The 22,068-nt window shown below is 40.6% G+C and overlaps 1 protein-coding gene across 5 annotated transcripts in view; it reads right to left on the minus strand.

The window, feature by feature from the left end:
* Positions 1-1,406: 1,406 nt before the first annotated feature.
* TMEM182 (transmembrane protein 182) overlaps positions 1,407-22,068 on the minus strand; it is a 67,725-nt gene continuing 47,063 nt past the window's right edge. For 3 of the 5 annotated variants that reach the window (XM_033401688.2, XM_033401687.2, XM_004277733.3), the window contains 2 exons: positions 20,158-20,295; positions 1,407-3,771 (listed from right to left, as the gene is read on the minus strand). In XM_033401688.2, coding sequence (XP_033257579.1) covers positions 3,551-3,771; positions 20,158-20,295 — 359 coding nt within the window. In that variant the 3' untranslated portion in view covers positions 1,407-3,550. Of the gene's footprint in view, positions 3,772-20,157; positions 20,296-21,383; positions 21,526-22,068 lie in introns of those variants that run through there. The other 2 variants (XM_049696091.1, XM_049696090.1) reach the window with 2 other exon arrangements.

Raw genomic sequence — 22,068 nt, forward strand, 5'->3', positions numbered from 1 at the left:
CCAATTGCCCCTTCAATTTTGCAAGTGAGGGGAAAAAATGACCCTTCGAAAGCCAGAGGGGGCCTCTTGTACTCCTCTGTCATTTCCGGCTTGTTCTCTCTAATACTCCCACGTCCACAGCCAGCCCAGGCTGACCGTAACGGTCCTGAGGGTAGAGCTCCTACCACTTGCCTAAGCTGTGGCTAGTTCAGAAGCTCTAAGCTCTAACTTTTTCTTCCTTTCTTTCCTCTTTCCCTGCTAATCAGATTAAATGTTCCTTTGTTTAGTTTACGCTTATTATAATATGTATGATGCTAACTATTTCCCCACCCTCCTTGGTTTTTAACGTATCTAACATACCTTATTCCTAGGGTTTTGTTGGAGTTTCTCTGCCTATATTTGATCGTCACCAAAAAAATGTCTCCATATATTTAACTCCTTCAGACAATCCATACAAATTTAGTTTCTATTTCATCTCTTTTGTATGAGATGCCATTCCTGGTAGAGCCCACCAGGGAAACAACTATGTTACTGTCCCTGAGAAACTGAATTTTTTAAAAATGTGCTACTCAAATGTACTGATTTCCACTATTCACTTTAACTCTATCCAAACTTATACATGTAACACACACATACACACACACACAAAGTTGATGATAGTTAGATAATTACCAAACACTGACACCTCTTCCATCATATAAATATACTCTTATAAGTGGATTTAATCTTCAAATTCAGTAAATACATCTCATAGATTAGTCATAAAAGCAGCCAGTGACCAGTAAGAGCACACCTAACAGTATTATTTAAAGTCCTACACTCAACCCCAAATGGAACATCTTCATTCATTGTCTCTGGAGGGTTTTTCTAGCCAGCTTCCTGTGCTCCCTGCCACATGACTGAACTACACTCCCTGGGCAAACACAGTGTGGAGAGATCACAGCCTTCACCAAAGTCCAAGCACATAACTCACTGCCCTCTCTCCTCACTCTTTCTAGAAGTGTCACCAAAAAGATATCTTATTTGTTGAACTGAAACTTTATGATGCAAAATCAATCCTCTTAAAAATATTTTTAACAGTTCATTTGAAAGCTTCTGAAAATAAATCAATACGCCAAATAGAGAAATAAAAGGAAACATATTACCCCAAATGAGATAGAAGGCTGTAACGAGAACATATCTGCTTTTTTAAAGTATATTTTACTCATTGACACAGCAAATACAATTCACCTTCCTTTCTTCCATGGATTGCTGGTGAAATAGGTCAGGAAATGTGTTTGAACTCGTGTGACCGATGCATTACACCTATGAAACACTTCCAAAGTGTTGATCTGTGTGAAAGTGTCATGTACATCAGATATTCAGCCAATTGCCTTAAGATAAATAAACGGTAGTCGCGTAAGTATTAGAAAGTAAGAGTAACCATCTGAAAACTACAAATATTCAAACCTTTACTAAAAGCAGCTTGCATGTGAAATTTAAATGATGTATAATACATAGAAAAAGGCTCCATTCCAAAGTTCTACAAAAAGGAATTGTATTTACAGATGACATGAACTAAGCAAATACATCTAGCATCGTCTGGAAAACTTAATAGCATGCCACAACTTAATATCACAGTCAATGTGAATAACAGAACCCATAATCATTTTTGTAATAATCAAGCCAAAAGCAAAGAAATAAATGAAGCAATATAAAAATGAAACAGAAAAAGACAAAGGAAAGGACCAGGAAAACGTTTATGATAAAACTGAAACGGCTTGAGAGACCAGTTAAGGCCCTGAAGTCTTTTTTTTTTTTTTTAAACACGCAAGCCCTGTCACTAACCCCTAAAATACCCTGGTGATCTGCAGATACCTCAGATCTTCGCTCTTCCCCCAGAGCGCCCTCTCACTGAAACAAGGTTTAATGGAAAGTACAAGACGTGCAGAGAAGATTCAGACAATCTCCCCATCATGGGAGCCCGGAGTGAAAGCCACACACCTCTATCCTACAGCGGCTTCTAGGTGGTCACCCTTTAATGTGCCTCCGAGTCAGGCCCTCGGTATTCAAACAGCTGCGGAGTAAAATGCTGTGCCTGGAACACAGGCCGCACACCACGCAGGGCCTCTGTTCCTTCACTAACAGGGAACTCCTCTGTCAGGAGGCTTCCAAAATGCAAATACGACCTAGGCTTCTCAGATGGATTTGATTTCAATCAAAATTAGTGCCAAACAAAAATCTTTGATATGCAAAATGTCTACTCTAGTGAATAATAAAGAATAATTCCCACAACCATCCCCAAAACGTTATCTTCCAAGAGGTTAAAGGAAATAGCAGATCTGTACATGTTAACATACCTGCTGTAAAGCTGAAGACAGGGAGAGAGGACCATTAAGGGAATCAAATGATCAGAACTATAACCCGTAAGATCTTGGGAAAAGTTCACATTTCACGGTCTTTAATAAAGCAAGGCTGTTATCATCCTCATCTGGAACTATTTCGAAAGTTTATAGCTGAGTGCATATTAAAAGCACATTTCATCAATAAATTTTCACATGCTGAACATATTAGCAATATAATTTTTAAATGAAATCTAAAAATATCGAATAGAATTATGTACAAAGTGAAGGCGCTTGGTTTTTACATGTTTTCAACCATATTACATATACAATTAACCCACTTTAAGTTCATAAAAATCCAATCTTCATTGTATGTGATTTGGTGTACAGATTTGCTTCTTTTAAATATAGTTTAAGATTTATGTAAGCATGCACAATTAAGTGAATACGTTACATAACCAAACTTGTTTTTCGTAAGGAAGTGGAATAAGTACATGTTGTTTTTGTTGTGACCCATTGTAACTGGTGAGTTCACGCAGCCCCTGCTACAAGAACAACTGCTGTCTATTTTTAAATAATGAATAATCTGCTCGCAGGTGTCAGTACATGTGTATGTGGATATTTATGTGTGTGGAGAAGAAATGGAGTAAATTCTCTGACAACATTTGTTTGTTGTTCTTAATTAATCTCCAAAGGACTCTTTTTTTTGGCCATTTGCACATCATCTTTGGAGAAACATCCGCTCGGGTCCTTTGCCCCTTTTTAAATCTGGTATTTGCTTTGTTGTTGCTGCTGTTACTGTTGTTAAGCTGTAGGAGTTCTTAATATATTCTGGATATTAACCTCTTATCAGATATGGGATTCCAAAGGATTTTTTTAAGAGCAGCAGAAGTGAATGCCAAGGAGGACGCTTAACTCAAATCATGATTTACCCCTGGTGACTGTTTTCTGCTACTGCCAGGCCTTTGTTACCCACAAACTCTAACAAGTGCAGTGAAGGGAAGGCCCATGTTACCTGTTCCCTAAAAAACTAGATTCTTGAGAGCACTTAGATAAGATGGAAGCAAGATGGAGTCTGGAGAGATTCTAGGACCCTCTTATTAGAGAAGATCCCAAGTAAAATGGATAATTCACATAGCAACTAAAAAGTTACATCAACTCATTCTATGCCAGGATCACAGAGACAAAATTAAAAAAAAAAATGCTCTGTTTTAAAATCTCTCAAGAAAATACTGGTGGCAACAGTTTGATTAGTGATGTAACTGAATATGCCGTGCAACTACTAGAAATAGTAATCCAGCTAGCAAAGAAAAAAATATCCCCGCTGGGGCCAGAAAAAATGACCAGCCGTACAGCACAGAAGGGGTGAAATCCAAGCAGTCTTTCATTTTCATGTTTTTGTAGCTTTCCATGTCAGCCACTGCCTGGACCCAGATGACATACAGCATCACCACCAAGGAAAACAGGATGCCTGAGAAGGACAAAACAAAAGACCTTTAGCCTTTCTGAAGATGTCTGCCCAAGAGTGCTATATCAGACCAATCATACGCCTGATGATATAACTATAAAAATATAATTCTAACTAACTCACCTACTTTGTGTCAGACCTTTTATTGTATGCTTTATAGGCACATCATTGATCTTTAGTTTTCAGAGCACTGTGGTGAGGGCTATAGTTGCAGAAGAAAAATGGCAGCAGATGACATGTATTTACTGAGTGCTTACTGTGTGCCAGGTACTGTATTAGGTGCTTGTGAACTATAAGAGTCAAAGATCCCTGCCTAGCGGAATTTATTTTCTAACATTTATCCACTTTTACTGTATGCCTCGTTTGTGACAAGCACTGTTATACATTATTTCTTTCAATATGTACAATAAACTTGTGAAACAGGTACTATTAACCCACAGTTTTAAGTATATGCAAACTCAGCTGGTAGTTTTCATAGCTGATTTTCAGTTCAGGTCTTTCTGACTTTTGTTATATTATTATAACACAGCTAACTGGTGTTGCAGTTACATATGGCAATGAAAACAGAAGCCAAGGTAAGTACCAGACCAGAACAGAGATGGAAGCACTGAACTAATGTAAAAGAATATACATGACTCTTTAAGAAACATTCTGTGGAATATAAAACCTCAGGTTTGAGATTAAGAGGCTTATTAAACAAAAGAAAGGAGGGAAGGAGGGAGGGAGGGATGGAAAATGCTTAACCACTAACTAGAAGGCAAGATAATTTATCAACCATTTCAATGTAACTGCAATCTACCTATTCAAAAATATTGTTGGAATTATAAGGGTAGAGAAGTACCACGGTGTTGGACCCTTGACCTTAACAAGCAATATGACAGAAGAGCTTTATGAATGCTAAAATTTGAGAATACTACTAAGCATATGCTTTTCCATGTGACTGTTATTGTAGCAACAGAAGGAGGCGATACCACTGCACTGAGCTGCAGATTCAGAAGAGCCTGCTAAGCTGATCCACTAGTGACTGAGGTCCCCGCACACGAATTTGCCCCAAAGCAACATATACTTAAGGACACTTGCAATTTGTCCAAAAGTTCAATCCAAACTTGTCAAGGATCTACTGTACTCTCTGAATTAACTAACTGAACCATCAGGTATAAAATCTCCATATCCTAATTGATATTCTGTCTAGAAGGCAAACACCACCCTGTGATCAGAAGCAGAGGCTGGGGAACGTGGGCAGGAGGGAGTTGCTTTTACAAACCTAGCCATCAATCACTCTTCTGGGGTTAATTGTGCTCCTACAGCATTTAGGATGTCCTCTCCCTCTTGCGTCATCAATTTCATAAAGAATCTTGACAAGTAAACACGGAAGAAGGGCCCATACGTATGTTGAAGTATGTCAGCATCAGAGCTGAAACTTTCTCCTAATCATGATACAAACTACAAAGCTGTGAAGAATCAATTGTAGATGCTTCACTAATAAGAACCATCCTTCACTGTGTTGTCTGTAATGTAAATGCAAATACCGGAGCACAGAATAGAGCAATTTCACCACTGAACGACAACTGCATCACAGAAACATAGTAAAGTCATAGCCCGCGAGCAAACTCCTCACAGAGCCGAGCCGTGCCTCAGATTTTGACAACAATATGGTGAGGCCATGTGTTGTCTAGCAACTCTGAGCATTTCAAAACATTTTTTCAGAAAATATACAGACAGTATGCTCTGCTAATGTAAAGGTTTGGCTTGGTTATTTGCATACCATTTGCCTTATGCCAACACATTGCGAACCTTTTTTATTATTTGTTGATATGTTTTTTTTTAATTAATTAATTTATTTTTATTTTTGGCTGTGTTGGGTCTTCGTTTCTGTGAGAGGGCTTTCTCTAGTTGTGGCAAGCGGGGGACCGCTCTTCATTGTGGTGCGCAGGCCTCTTACTATCACGGCCTCTCTCGTTGCGGAGCACAGGCTCCAGACGCGCAGGCTCAGTAGTTGTGGCTCATGGGCCTAGTTGCTCCACGGCATGTGGGATCTTCCCAGACCACGGCTCGAACCCGTGTCCCCTGCATTGGCAGACAGATTCTCAACCACTGCGCCACCAGGGAAGCCCCCTGTCCTTTTTAATCTTCCTTACATCATGTGAATCTCTTGTGCTTTCAGGTATTTTCATTTTTAAAAATTTACTTTATGAAAAACCAGTAGATTTATACACCTTTTCTTCAAAAATTGTAAAACCCATTACTGAATTTAGAGTATTTTTTGAAAGTATTGCAGGACATCATGTAGATGATTCTTAATAAGGAAGAATTAACTTATATTTAATTATTGCTGTTACTTGAAGAGCAATTACAGCCTGAAAGCAATGAATAATAGTTGTTTCTATCACTACAACTTTTTAACTTGTTCACTAGTTGGAGATATAGTCCATTTAATTCCTATCAGATCAGCCTATGATTATATCCATGGAGTAAAACAGTTACTTCCCTACTTTCCCTACCCGTTAAATTGCCAGCGTTTTATATGTATACATGTGTGTTTGTGTTTGTGTGTGTGTGTGTGTGTGTGTGTGTGTGTGTGTGTGTGTGTGTAGGTAAAGACTGACAGATAAACAGAAGGAAAATGAACTAACAAACATGGAGAAACTATACCAAAGGCCAATGGTTCAGCTACTACGGCAGCAAAAGTGGATGATGGGGGCCTGCATGAAGTAAGGGGCTAAGAGTCAGGAGACTGGTACTTATAGCTAGACCATTCAAATACATACATATATTGAGGTTAATTGGAGTCAAGTTCTTCACTGCCTGAAAAGGGAGTTACAAATTTGAAAAGGGGGAAAGCTAGAATGAACTTTATGGTGTTTTTTTTAGAATTGAATATATCAGTGTGAATTTATGGCTTTAGATAGATAAATGAATGAATATAGAAGTAAAAGTATATGTTTGTTTTAAAATATACCTCTGTGCGTGTATGTACCTAGATGTATTTTCTGGCTCTGCTTCCTGAGAGGGTCTGGGAGCAACAAATCCCCAGTAGCATGGAGGACACCAAGTGTCCAGATCTTGGCTTCTAAATACCAGGAATTAGGACATCTCTAAGAAATAGTTGAGTCCAGGCTGGGACAGAAAGTACCACACGAATCTGGAACATCATGTTATACCAAAAAGTACAGATGTGCTCAGAGAATAATGTGGGCATTTCAGAAGCCAGATCATGGGGCTTCTGCTAGCCAATTCTGAGAACATTTGATTATCAAACAAATAGTGATAGAGGCCCATTACATCTCATCAAATGAAACAGGAATACATGAGCCCACAGAGATATAAATAAGCGAGTGAATAAATAAGTGGGGAGAAGGGAATGCCTTTCATTCAGAATGCTAACTTATAAATGTAGAAGGAATAGCTAAATTAGAAATCACCATTTGGCAATCATTTAAGTCATAATTAATTCAGGCAAGAAGCAAAAACAGATACTAAAACTAGTGGATGAAATTTAGATGAGAAATAAATATTTACACAGGCTCAAAGTCTTTTCCCACAAAACACATATTAGTCATAAAGAAAAAATAGTAACTTCACATTAAAGAAACCTGGCAAATCTCACCTTACTCAAGTGATCAAAGTTAATATCACCAAGGACATGACAAACTGATGTCACTCACCACCTCATGAGATTCAATGAGAACACAGCATCACTGCTATGATACTGCAGCGAAAAAATGAAGAGCCTAAATCCAATCATGAGGAAGCATCTGACAAATCAATTCAGGAACATTCTAGAAAATCACAGGCCTGTACTCTTCAAAAGAGCCAAGCTCATGAAGGTCAAGGAAGGATTTATTCTGGTTTGATGGATACTCACATGACACATCTAAATGCAAAGCATGTTCCAGGACTGGATTCTTTTGCTATTAAAGACATTATTGGGAAAATTAGCAAAATTTGAATGGAGTCTCTGGGTGAAGGAACTTACAATTTCTGTGTAAGTCTGAAAATATTTCAAAACAAGAAACAAAATGAATTACTCAAAAAAAAAAACGTGTGGGGGAAGTCTGTGGCTGCGTGTGTTGGAGAGTGTATATGTTGCGGTGGGAAGAGAGTATGCGTGTGTTTCTTTCACACACCCAGAAAGACACATCTCCTTTCTGTGGAATATCGTGACTATTAATGAAAAGTAGTATTATTGATTTGGTCCACCTACCAAGTGAAGAGTCTCCTCTGGGGCAATACCAATACTATGGAAAAATCTTCATGTTTTTCCCTTGATATCTTAAGACCTTCATTCATAAAAACATAAGCAGTAACTGTCTTGAGTGACAAGTGAGTTACATTTCAAACCCACTTGCCATGGTGATTTTAGCAGGAATAGAAAATATTGCTAATATTCAGGTAGTAATTTGTTTTAAATGAAGTTATATTTAAATTAGGTCACACATTTTAAAAGCATAATTTATTTTCTATTGAATTTTATAAATTTATATCTTTTGAAGTCCAACAAAAATTCGTAAAATTGCTCAATGGAGGCATGATCAAAATATGGTCCCAAAGCCCACGGAGAGTTGTGATCACAATGAAACAATGGACGGATAATTGTCGCATCCAGAACATGCTGGGTCTCTTGTATTGGCAGTGTGGGGAAGAGCCATCCAAGCTTATGATTTGTGCACAGTTTCTCTCACAAATGTCATACATTCAATTTGGAAAACATTTTTTGAAACAAAGATCACATAAAATTCAGTCACAAATTAGGGACGCAATTGCTAATGATAAAAAACATGGAAATAAAACCAAGAGGATTTCCCCAACGCCAAGTCACAGACTGAGAAATAAAACGGCACGTCTTCAATATTCCAGATACAAGAACAGAAAAGAAAGCATACTAGAAAGATCATTTATTTATTTATTTATTTATTTATTTATTGGCCGCTGCCACAGGGCCTGCGGGATCCTTAGTGCCCAGACCAGGGATGGAGCCCATGCCGCCTGCACTGGAAGCGTGGAGTCTTAACTACTGGACAGCCAGGGAAATCTAGGGATTTCCCTAGAAAGATCTCTTATACTGTATTATAAAAACTGGATTTTAAAATGCATTCCTAGGGAAAAGCTAGCCACAGAAATGAAAACTTTCTTCTTCAAAAGACAGGCAAATGCCAAACCCCTATATTCTTGCCTAGAAGTACATATACCTATATTTAAAAAAAAAAAAAAAAAAGCCTTTTGGAGTTACTGAAAAACAATAAACTTGATCTTTAGCTCCTTAGATGTAACTGAATTGCCTTTGAAATGTACTTAAACAGATTGAATTATGGACAGTTATTGGTTACTTGGGGAAGAATCATAAATTCCAGATGATTCACTGGCCTCTTTGCCTCCACACATATTCAGTGGAAACTCATTTTGGCTTTCAGTGGCCATAGGAAAGGCTGCGGAATTCCACAGTCAAAAAAAAATGCTTCATGAAGGAATTTATAGTGAATACTAAATTAGAATCAGGATAACTCATCTTTTCTCTGTTCAGAGGACATATACACTGGGGAGACAGGGCAATTTTCAGCAAGGGCATCTATATAGAACTAGAAAGTAAGCTTCATAACATTTTAGGGATGATAACACCAGCTTACTCATCGTGTCTATTTTCAGAGGATGGAAATGAGGTCTGCAGTAGTTAATTGTCTACCGAGATCAAAAGTTTAGCCTGTGGCATAACTCAAACTGAAACCCTGATAGCAGGTGTGACACATTAGGTTGAAGACATTCCAAAATATCCTACAATATGGAAACTATTCCAAGGAGGCAGCAGGAGACTAGGTTACTTCTCCAGGTGGAGCTGCCTGGAAGGCAGGGCAAGAGTTCATCCTAAGTATAGAAGTAAAGAAAAAAAATCTGGAGTGTGGGTAAGAATGCTAAGGACAGCAGCATTCATGGAATGGTAAGCCTAGATCTGACGTGCTCAGAAGAAAGAACAAAAAGGACACTTGATAAGCTATGTATTTACTATCATTTTCTAAAAGGAATCATAGCAATTCATGAAGAAATATATAAAAAATGCAGTCTGCAGATCTGCATAGGAACACTGAAGGACATAACTGACAACATCCCCACAAGGAGTTTTTGAGGAAGAGACACCAACAGTCTTCATACAAACATTTCTTACATTAGCCCGTACTAATGTCTGAAGGTATAATGTTAAGCTCCAATGGTCTGAAGGTTTTTCTAATGGGTAAAAAGCATTCCATGTATTTATTGTTTACTGTTTCTCATTATTTCTCAGCCTTTTAATTGAGGTATAAGTTAAATAGAGCAAAATGTATGGATTTTAAGTGTATAGTTTGATGAGTTTTGGTAAATCTAAACATCAGTGTAGCCACAACCCGTTAAAAACTAGAACGTATGCATCACTGTCCCTCCAGAGAGGGTCTTCATGCACCACCCACCCACCGAAAGCATCTATCACTATAGCGTAGTGTTGCCCTTAGAACTTGATAGAAATGACATCATAGCAGCGTGCCATCTTTTGTCTCTGGCTGTTTTTTCCCAACATAATGACTGAGAATCCATCCATGTTGTTGCTTGTGTTAGCAGTTTACTCCTTATGGCTGAGCGGGATTCCACCGTATGAACCTACCAATTCATCCCGTGGTATCCACTCATCTATTGGCGAACATTTGGACTCTTTCTAGGTTTTGGCTATTATGAATTAAGCTCCTATGAAAATAACATTGAGTTTTGCAAGGATGAATAGCATTTCCTTAGGCAAATGGTTTTGAAAAAAAATTGGCAAAAAAAACACCTTTTTACAAAACATGATCTTCTTCCCAAAAGAGAAAGTGGCGCCGGGCTTACCGATGTTCCAGCGGTGACCTAGAGCGCAGCTTCCCAGACTCCCCCCACACCCCGAGCAGGCCCACGAAGCCCTACCGAGGGCACAGTTGTTTTTCTGACATTCTCCTCCTCAAACATCAATTTTTCCAACAAAACTTTCGACAGTCATGCACTAGTGCTCACGAAGAGGCTAAGCTCTCCAAGTGCCTAAAGCACAGGGATTTTCTGTAACCGGTTGTTTTCAATTCCCTAATTTTTTAAAACTTTCATTATGTATTATTTGAAACATATAAAATACGACATAAAAATGAATGTTATGAAGTTTCATTATAAAATGAACCCCTGTGAAGTGGTCCCCAACCTAGGAACCAGACTACCGTCCATGAACTGGTTTTTTCTGGGACTCCTTTGGAAACAGTTGCTCCTCAGATATTTAAAGAGAATCTCTGGGCTCTAAGTCAGTGGATAAAATTTAGATATCTCCCTTGAGAACTGGCAAGGGATTTGACCTTTGGGGATGGAATCATGTGCCCCCTCACGATATGGATGACGTTGGGGTCCATTAGGATTATCTGATTTGAGCCCAATTCTCATACAAGACTTTGGATAATATCTGAAAATTGTCATGTGTAGGGCCACTACCTTTATGTATGTATTTTAAAAGCATGGAGCGTTGACTTATCAAATGTAAACATTTTAAAAATTCCACAATATATGAAAATGAATCTTGACATGTGTTAACTTTTAATATGTTAGGAATCTTAAAAATTGCAGTGTTTGAGGCGTTTCTCAACTTCTAAGAAGCCCTATGTGTCATTCCAGAGGAGGAAACACGAGCATTAGTGCAGGCTGAATCTACTCTCACAGGTCCATCCAAAGTCTAAATGTATACCTGTTTTTTTTCCTAATCATTATATAATGGGGAAAGGAAAATTTACCAATTCTTCATTTTCTAAAGAGTAATACTTGTTATTATATTGTAATATACTTCCAAAGCAGTCTTGCATATAGTACATATTTCATTCATTAAAAAATCAGCTTTTCTGATAAAATAAACTAGAAGTTCTTAAAAATAATTTAAATTGTATTTATGTAACAGCTTGTTCTTCTTTAAATTAATACACATTGCCTTCTCTTATAATTCAATTATGCTCGCTTTTACATATCATATTTCAGAAATTGTAAAACTACCAATGCACAATGGTCAACCGTCAACATTCTTTGCTTATCTCCACTCTTCATTTTCTGACTCACTTTCCACTGATTTTTCCCCAATTTTCTGAAATGGCCTGAATAACTTAAACAGTTATAACTTCACGACTATACATTTTCATTACATCTATCTGATTTCCAAATATTCATTGCTGCCCTCACCTCCTCATACTACTTCCCAAATACATGAGTTGCTTCTTCCCTTTCATTTTCTGGCCTCATGTTTTATTTAGTCAACCAAACCTACGTAATATCTATCATCTATCAGATTTTTCAAGTATTTATTACTTTCTTAGATTGGTATAATAATTTTAGGCATTAAACATCCTATATATTCAATACTCTGCACTCTCTTGAGAAACAATTATTGACAGAGAATGATCATGAGGTTATATCCATCCCTACAAATAGTTAGGGGCTTAATCTGAAAAGCAGTTTCATTTAATGCCAAGGAAGTGTCTACTGATGGTAACTGAGTTTCAGGAAGTATTTAGTGGTTGAAGACCACAGGTGTGGAATCTGTCTGCCCTGCTTCTAGGTTTACTGTCCAGAAAACTTTAAACTTTACCAGCTGAGTACCACTGAGCAAGTTTTTTACTTCTCTGTGTCTCCGTTTCTTCATTGGTAAAACAGAGATAATTCAAGTGCCCACCGCAGAGAGCAGTCACGAGGAATTAACGGAGGTGAAGTACTCAGCAAGATGCGTGGAACAGGGCTTGCGCATAACGAGCACTGGCTACTTTCACTGTTAGGCTTTGGCATGAGCTCTTGCTACGGCTAGAAATGTTGTTCCCTGAAATCTTCTAAAGCGTCAGAGCTTCTCATGTGACTAGGCTATTTCAGGGCTGGCCAAGAGGCAAGAGAATAAACTTGCCATGGGGCCTTCCCGTTCTGAAGGAAAGGTCGCTTCACTTGTGTCTGCCAGTGTCTCGCTGGAATTCTCCACCAGGTGGCACACGCCACCTCACAGCCCCACTAGGGCACATTCTGGAAAGAACATCAGGTGATCCCAAACTGGGGCTTATTCATATTAAGGACGTTCTCTTTTTCCACTGCCCAGTCAAGCAAACCTCCCGCCCCTCCTCGACAGCCCCTGCGTTACAGGAAGCAAAAATTCTTCCTAGGACAAACCCAGCCTATGTTGATCTGATCATTCAGATGAATCTGTACTCCGTGTGCTTCTCTTCTACACGAGAAAGTATAGAGAAAAAAAAGGCCTCAGAAAATGCATAACATGATCTAGTAAAGAAAACAAAGAGCAAAGTGACAGTTTGGGGGAAGGATGAGGAATGAAACAGAATATTTGCAAACAAACTAAATGCCTTAACAGTACTGGGTAAATAGTAGATGTTAATGACACACGTACTTTGGAAAAGGAGAATGAAGCAGATGGAAGCTCACTCTGCCCTTCCACCACGGCAAATCAATTCCAAACCAGAGATCCTGTTTACAGGCCAGAAAGTCTGGTCACCTAACACATCTGAAGACTCCCTTTCAGGGTGGAGATTAATTATACCCCGTAGTAATATGTCATGTGAGTGAACGCATTCATTTGCCAGGCCTGTTGCTCTAGCTCTCAGAAAAACAGCTCAGGGCTTCCCTTGTGGCGCAGTGGTTAAGAATCCGCCTGCCAATGCAGGGGACACGGGTTCAAGCCCTGGTCCGGGAAGATCCCATGTGCCGCGGAGCAACTAAGCCCGTGCGCCACAACTACTGAGCCTGTGCTCTAGAGCCCACGAGCCACAACTACTGAGCCCACGTGCCACAACTACCAAAGCCCGAGTGCCTAGAGCCCGTGCTCCGCAACAAGAGAAGCCACTGCAATGTGAAGCCCATGCACTGCAATGAAGAGTAGCCCCCGCTCGCCGCAACTAGAGAAAGCCCGTGCGCAGCAACGAAGACCCAACGCAGCCAAAAATAAATAAATAAAATTTTTTAAAAAGGAAAAGAAAAACAGCTCAGATACATTTTTAAAGGGGGTGGGGAACATTTAGTCAAGTCTTCAGAAAAGTTCCACCAAAGCTATTACTGAGCGAGCCTCTCACACCTCGACTCATCTGGGTAGGAGTCAGCCAGGAACCAGACTGTCTCCAGCAAGGACGGTGTAACAAGCTCAGGCTGGGGAGGGGACTCACAGGAACGAGCCAGCTCTGGCTCTCCTCTCTCCCCTCGCATTCCCCCTCCTTCCCACAGCCTTCATCTGGTTGAGGCGCTGGAAACTCACGGGACCGGGTGTGGCGTGTCCCTTTTGAATTCTTCCTCTGGGAGCTTGTGTCCTCACTTTAGTACCACATACAGGCAGGCCGGGTTTTATCGCATTTTGCGTTATCGCGCTTCTCAGATGCTGCACTTTTTAATAAACTGAAGGTTTGTGGCAACCCTGCTTTCAGGCAAGTCTGTTGGTGCCATTTCCCAACAGCATTTGTTCATTTCATGTCTCTGTGTCACACTTTGGTAATCCTCACACTATTTCAACCTTTTTCATTATTATATTTGTTAGGGTGATCTGGAATCCGTAATCTTTGATGTTACTATTACAAAAAGATTACAACTTGCTGAAGACTCAGATGATGGTTAGCACTGTTTAACAATGAAGTCTTTTTTAATTAGGGTCCGTACATTTTTTAGACATAACGCTATTGCACACTAATCAATTACAGCATAGTGGGTCTGGAAGCAAACGCACAGTATCTCCAAGGTGTACCTGTGTTTACCATATTGGTTCCTATTCAAAACCAAGTCTGGACAAGTCTGATTCTAACAGCCTGTTACACATATTTCAACCAATAAGCAACATGGAGAGAAATAAATGCTCAAAGAACTATCTGAGAAAGAAAATAAGGCTTTAAAGTATTTTTGTAAATAAAAGCTCTTCTAAGCGCTTTCCTATTTAATATTAACCAAGGTTGACTTGTTCTAGCACTTGACATCTATAAAAAATGTCAGATCAAGGACATTAAAATTCCACAAGATAATAGTATCAGTATCCAACACAATAATTTTTGTTGGATACTGATACTATCCAAATAAAGTCCCAAATATGACAACTGAAGGCAGAAAGCAAGTGTACAAAGCAGGTAGTTTTAGAAACATAAGAGTGACTGGGTCTTCTGTTCCTACTTGGAAAGCAGATCTGTATACCCAAACCTTTGGCCTGAGCAAAAGGGAAATCCGAGCAGCCCTTCTGCAGTTCATGAAAATCAGAGACACTAATTCTACGACAAAAGTACATCTGGCTGATATCAGTAATACACAGTTTTTATTAACCACTATTTCTTTCCCCCACCCACCTCCAACAAACCAGAGCTCTGAATAAAATGCTGAAGTCCTGGACTTCGGTGAAATACTCAGTTCCGCACTGGGAAGTGATGCTTTTGATTTTCCCCTGAGAGCCTACTTCTTGCGTGCTAAGAAAGACGGAAGCTTTAGCAAAGCTGGCAAGCACTCACTGGCCCTCCTGGTCCGTTCCCCTCACACAGGAGGCCCCCTTTGCCTCTCGGGGATCAGCAGCTGTTTACAGGCTGATTGTTCAGCATACAGACATGGGGACAGCAGGTGTAAGCGGGGAGATGAGTGTGCTTCCCGTAAGTTTAGAATGCCTGCCTCTAGGCTGTCAGCAGCTCTCCCCTAATCCCTTCCTGCTTTGGGGCTGTTTCCTCCACATACTCTTCTCCTGCCCTGACTGCCGCCGTGCTCTGCTTTGTCTGGAGGGAGACGTGAGGAGCAAGACACGACCCCCAGTGCCTCCTGTGAGCCACGTGTTCAGTCGCAGCCGAAGGAAAATGAGTGTCTGAAACAAGTCCCTTGGCTTTTGTGAGCTATTTTTTCTAGGATGAAGGCAAAAAAGTCTCTTGTATTATGCATCCATCGCATCTATCTTATCTCAGGTAGAAATGAGTCATGTTTACCATGAGCTATACAAACTCCACGGATCTTTTTTAAAGAAACAAAAAAACAAACCGCAAATCCAGTTTACTTCTGAGTCAGTTTTGCCCTCTACATGTAAGAATGTTATATCCCCTTCGTATCCACTTACTTCCCTATAGTGTGTTTTGAAGGGGGTTCACATCCCTACACTCTTAGAAAGCACTGTCCTCCAGACCAGAAGGGAGCAGGTTGGAGCCCCATGAGGACGTGCTCAGGCTGTTTGTCCCACCTGGCAGAGGGTTTATACAACTCACCCCGGCTCACACCGCTCACATTCCTGGTGACCAACGGCAGCTTGGTTGGGCTGACAGCTGGTGAAACAGCTGTCTGGGCAAGAAACATACCCTGTGGTCACAGAATGGGGCAGGAGTCAGGCCACCACTTTACCTCCATCAACCTTCCAAAGGACTGATTACACAGCAAAGGTGTCCTTTCCTTCGGCTAACACACCCTGGGCCTGGAGCGTGGGCTTCCACGTTCCTCCGACTTACAAGACGTCTGTGTAGTCTCCCCAACGTGAGACTCTAACAAGGATTCAGCCAAGATCCAGAAGCTTCCCAGGCCCCTCTGCTCGGGTGAGACTCTCTAGCTCTCCACCCAGCAGAAAAATGTAACCCCAGGTTGTCATTCAGGTATAGGGGGTTTCAATTATGGAAGAAGACTCTTTCTACCCTGATATGCTGGTAAAATACTAACATCTAGCTTTTTTATGTCTTTTCACCCAATATCAGTGTCCCAGAACATCCAGACCCCGTCCTCATTCTCACTTGTGTACTCAGGGATCTTACTCCCATGTAGCAATTCCTGTATGGATGTCGCTTTGCCCAGGCATTAGGAATATGCAGCTGTACAGTAATCTTCTCCACATAATTCAAATGTTTTGTAATGTCACGCCTCCTTGCATCTTTCCTGACACATCCAATATCACATGCTTAGGAGAAAACACGAGTCGGCCCTTTGCATCTGAGTACTCCTGGAGTCCACGTTGAAAGAAAATTCAGCAACTGTTTAGGCATTGGGATGAGACTCACTGAAACACACGCGGGTGTCATAACGTCCTGACAATTACCGTGTGCTTGGTCCAGAACCGACCTCCCGTGGGGGACACATGGCCCGAGCTGAGAAGGCATCTGCCCAAGTGCAGGGAGTGGCAACATATGGCCTCCAGACCTTTGAGCCACTGACAGAACAAGACGAAAAACACGGACCCCACCCCTTGCTCACACGGACAGCTGTGACATCAGCATGCCACGGCCATGTGTGGAATGCCCCAAAATAGTCTTCTTGCTGATGCCAAAGAGTCTTTCTGTGTGCACACACCCAGCAATGGCCACTTGGAATTCGGTTCTGCCCTCTCTTAAGGCCATCTGTCCAAATAAAGAGAGAGTATCCAGTCTTGTTTGTGGCACTGATAAAGTAGTCACAGAAACTGTGGGCCCAGGCTGCACCTGTTCCCAGCTGCCCGGCTGAGCACAGAGTGCTGGCAAAGGAAGACCGCGAGGCAGGGAATGACAAGGCAAGCCCTAAAAGGGGGAGACTTTGGAATACTAGTTCCATGGAAAGAGAGGTCTTCGCTTTGAAAACATAACATCTAACCAAAGAAAGCATGACAAATTCAATCCAGTTTAACTCAGTGAAAGACTACACGCACAGTTCCATGTTAAACGTAGTACAGAAAAATCTTGGCTGCCTGCCCCAAAAACCTAGTGTTTAGCACATATTTTCCTAGTGTCCATACAGAATAGTATGTAAGTTTCCATCTCCACATCTGAAAGGATTAGCTGCCTATTAACAAATCTGGGGATGTTAATAATAGACAATTGGAAGGTTTTGAAAATTCTTCTGTCAATAACACTCAGATCTGAGGATGATTTATTTGCCCCATAACTGCTTTAAAAGATGTGTCTCGTGGTAGAAATTGCTACCTGACAGTAAATTTTAGTTATTCCTGAGAACACCACTTTTACTGCCCAAACTGATAAAAAATAAACAGTAATTTTTTAATCTCATCCAACAGGATATCTCTCTGTTCTTGGGAAATAAACAGTCCTACAAAAACAATAAACAATAGTGCCATGAAGGAAATTAAAAGTCAGATTTTAAAAGAAGTATCCTCGTAATCGTCTGGTTGAGGGGCTTTCAGGATGGGCTCCCAGAACACGGTGGACCCCTCCCAAGGCGTTTCTGCATAAAGACCTGAGCCAAGAGGACTTCAGACCCACACCCACTGCAGCCAAAGATTCACTGGAAAAAGGGAATCCAGTGGTCAGAGGCACATGGGTGCAAATCAGACGCTTTATCTCCCTTCAGAGTCCTCAGCCAAAATAATTATTTAGATCTGCTACTTTCTCAAAAAAAGTATAAAATGGAAAAAATGACCAACAATTTTTTTCAAAAGCACTACACACACATACAGAAACACACAATTCTCTAATAAGGCCAAACTCAGGATCAGAGCATTTCTGAGTTTAAAACAATTATGTTGCCCATAATGTTAGCACTAAATTACTGCTAGTACATATTCCCTTTATTGACAAAGATTTTAGAAGATTAAAAAGCAAAGAAGAAGAAGAAACTAATGTCTACACATTTTAGTAGAGTGCTATTGTTTCTGGGAAGACCATTCAAAAATACACACCTTAACTAGACCTTTGGATAAACCGAGAGGAGAATGTGATTTGGGGGAGAAGAAGTATTTGGTGAAGAAGATGCCCAGTTTTAAGGCATATAAGGGGTTTGGTCTTACGGAATGTTATGAAGTGAAGAAGAGAGATTACCAATTACGAGATCTAAGTGAAGGAAGCCAGACACAAAAGGCCACGTATTGTGTGGCTCACAGGCATGAAGTGTCCAGAGCGGGAAACCCACAGAGACAGAAAGCAGGTCCGTGGTTCTCAGGACTGGGAGGCACGCAGGAGCAGAGCACGAGGTTTCTTTGGGGCGTGATAAAACTATTCTGGGATCAGACAGTGGTAATCCTTGCCCAACTCTGGGAATATATCAAAAAACACTGCATTATATACTTTAAAATGGTAAATTTTGTAGTATGTGAATTATATCTCAATTGTTAAAGTTATTTCTTTAATTATGAGCTCAAATGGCTAAATCTGCGTCCTTGAAAACTCAGTGAAGAAAAGAGTTTTAAATAAAAGACAAAAATAAAGACAGAATAAGTTAAATAGAGGGCCCTGGTCCCCATAGTGTTATTGTTTTGTGGGGGGTTTTTTTGTATTTTTTGGGTTTTTTTGGTTTTTTTTTTTGCGGTACGCGGGCCTCTCACTGCTGTGGCCTCTCCCGTTGCGGAGCACAGGCTCCGGACGCGCAGGCTCAGCGGCCATGGCCCACGGGCCCAGCTGCTCTGCGGCATGTGGGATCTTCCCGGACCGGGGCACAAACCCGTGTCCCCTGCATCAGCAGGCGGACTCTCAACCACTGCGCCACCAGGGAAGCCCTGTTTCGTGGTTTTTTAAGCTCTCTGAGCAGAGGATCTATGTGATTATTCTTTTTATTCCCTCTGCAAAAAAATTAAGCACAATATTATGCAAAAACAGTGTTTAAAGGAACTATTTGTTAATTGATTATTGATTACATGATTTTGGGCAACAGCATGAGCCATCTTTGCAGTGATTAGAAAGACAGTGGAGCTCCCCACTCTGTCCCTTTCCTTCATGGTCACTACAATCCCAGGTGAGACAACTGGTCCCTTTTATGGGATGCTGCAATAGACCCAACTCAGGTACAGTTTGGTCTTAGTCGTAGTGTAGTTTGTCTAAATTCCCAGGACGTTTATGTTACAAAAATCCTTGTGCTTATGTTTTCAGGTTAGTGCTCTGGCTTTTATTTCCTAATTAAATTTAAAAGTCTTAAAATTCACAAGACTCACCTATTCAATTATTTTTCTATTTGTACTATGATCCTTTTAGCAGGAATTAGACTAGTTAGAAAGCTGACTAAAAAAGATACAGGTTTTACAAAGAAGAGAAGGTATTTAGGTAATGCACATGAACCACAATTAAAATGGAAGGATGATGATATAGAAAAAGATGCTTTTTACCTACAATAAACAAATCATGAGGGTTTGTAATATCACAAAAAGCTTCACCTACACCCAGATGTTACAGAGAGACATGTTATAGCCCCCTTTTACAGGTAGAAAATTAACAGGATAAGAGAGATTAAAGGGCTCTTGCAGCAGAGCTTTCCTGTCTACTGTCGTCATTCATATAATGTGGATACAATGAGCAAATGGAAAACGGGAAGTCCCTGGAAAAGTGTGTGACATATAGGTAGCACTCAGGAAATATTGTACATGAATATTAACATATTATTACTACTAGAAGCCTCACCCCTGAAACTAGAAGTGGAAAATATGAAGATATGGGGGAAAACCACAGCTGGAAATCATACCCTTCACGATGGACGTACCTGCGGCGATGTAGGAGCCTCCCCCGGCTTTATAGAGAAGATGGCTGGCGAAGGGGGCTGCGCAGATGATCAAAAAGCTCGCAGTCACCACAGAAACTACCCCAAGAAGCATCAGGACCGCCCAGAAGCCACGGTAAACTGCAGACCCCAGGAGAAAAGGACAAGAGAAAGGCACACTTAGATTGTGAACGCAGCAGACTGTCACACAGTAAGTTTCTCTCTTCAGTTTTCTAATTTCAGCCCCAGCACTGCTGGATGGAATCCCAGGCTGTGGTCCTGAGTTCTCTTTAAAAGGAAGCCTCACCAGACGACTTTGGACTCAATGATGCCGAACTTCTATCAACAAGCGCTTGGTATTTACACCACATATGTGCTTAATATATACTCTGGGAGCTCATTTTTCTAACCAGATTATCCATGTTAGAAGTGGGAACACCTAACGTTCTATAAAGACTCCTCTTGAGAAAGTTCCCAGATAGGTCACACATAGGTGTTCACACCAAAAGGACAAGGACGTAAAAAGGGATTCATATTCACAAACGCTGCCTCTTAATTCCTGCCAAGATAGTGTTTATACCACAGTGATCCCTTAGAAGCTGGTAATGGTCCCCCCAATCTCCTAACAAAAAAGTACACTTCTATTTAGATTGTGACGCTACTGGAAAATAGTCCTAAGGTAATAAAAACGACAAGCAAAGCGGAAAAAAAAAAAAAGGGTTTGTACAGACTGAGATTTAAGATCAGATATATTTAAGGCTTACTACTTTCTATTAATATTTGTTCCTAGAAAGATTTAAAATGAGAAGCTATAGCGGTCTCTTAGTCAAGGACCAGTGAGTCTGAACTAATGGATGCAGCTGGTGATAAATAAATTGTGGATTTGGTGACATACAGTGATCAAATAAAGAAGAATTCTAATGTGCATTTTTGAGTGGGATAATTACCGATCTCTTAAACAAATTCATCATTTCCCAAAGGCTAAAACACAAAAATAAATTCCTATGTGTGTAAATGAGGGAAAGCTCACTGAAACACATTCATGAAATTACAGTTTTTTACGAAAATACAGAAACTTGATAAGAAAGCAAAGAACGATTTTTCTCAACAAGCCACCTGGCAGAGGAAAAAATATATCAATCAACTGGAATCTTCAAGAAAAAAGAGAATGGGAGGATGGAAAATCGAGGAGAGGAACCACCGCAGTTAAATGAGAAAAGAAGGCTTACATTTCCGCGTGAATAACTCGGTTTTGAAGACAGAAACAAAAGGCAGGCTTCCACCTCACAGGCCAACGCCATCCATCTGGCAGTGGCTGCCAGGCTTGCTGGTGAGGAAGTATTCTGTGGCTGTACTCAGGCTCCTCAAGGCACAGGGCAGTAAAGTACCGATCAGCTCTCAGTGCAGGAAGTGAGAGTGAAAGGCTTTGAGCCAAATGTCGGCCATCCCTGTCCTACCAGAGTTCGCTAGATAACTGGTGAGCCTCACATGTTACACTTTCGTTCACTTCATTTAGTGCACTATCACGCGGTCGTTCTGTGGCCAGTGCTGGGGTATAAACATTCGTAAGAGGTGGTCCGGGGAAAAGGAGCCCTTCTATCACCTCTCCAATCACCCTATGATCACCCTCCAATCACAACTAAGACTAGACAAGATGGCAAACAACAGGAGTTTGGAAAGTAAACAACAGCAAGTGGATTAAGGAGGGAAGTAAAACCTTAATGAAAGATCAACTCAGCTGCAAGGGGTTTTCTGGGTTTTTTCTATTTTTTTCATCCAGGATTTGGCCTCAAGGCAAGCCAAATTGGGAACTGTGTAAAAAGGTTCAAAGAGCACAATATCCCTAGTGAAGGCCGTCATGCTGGCTAGAGAAGCAGGAGAGGGGCTCTGCAAGCCAGAGTATGGGGAGACCTC

The sequence above is a fragment of the Orcinus orca genome, chromosome 13 (genome assembly GCF_937001465.1).
Source record: "Orcinus orca chromosome 13, mOrcOrc1.1, whole genome shotgun sequence".
NCBI lineage: Eukaryota > Metazoa > Chordata > Mammalia > Artiodactyla > Delphinidae > Orcinus > Orcinus orca.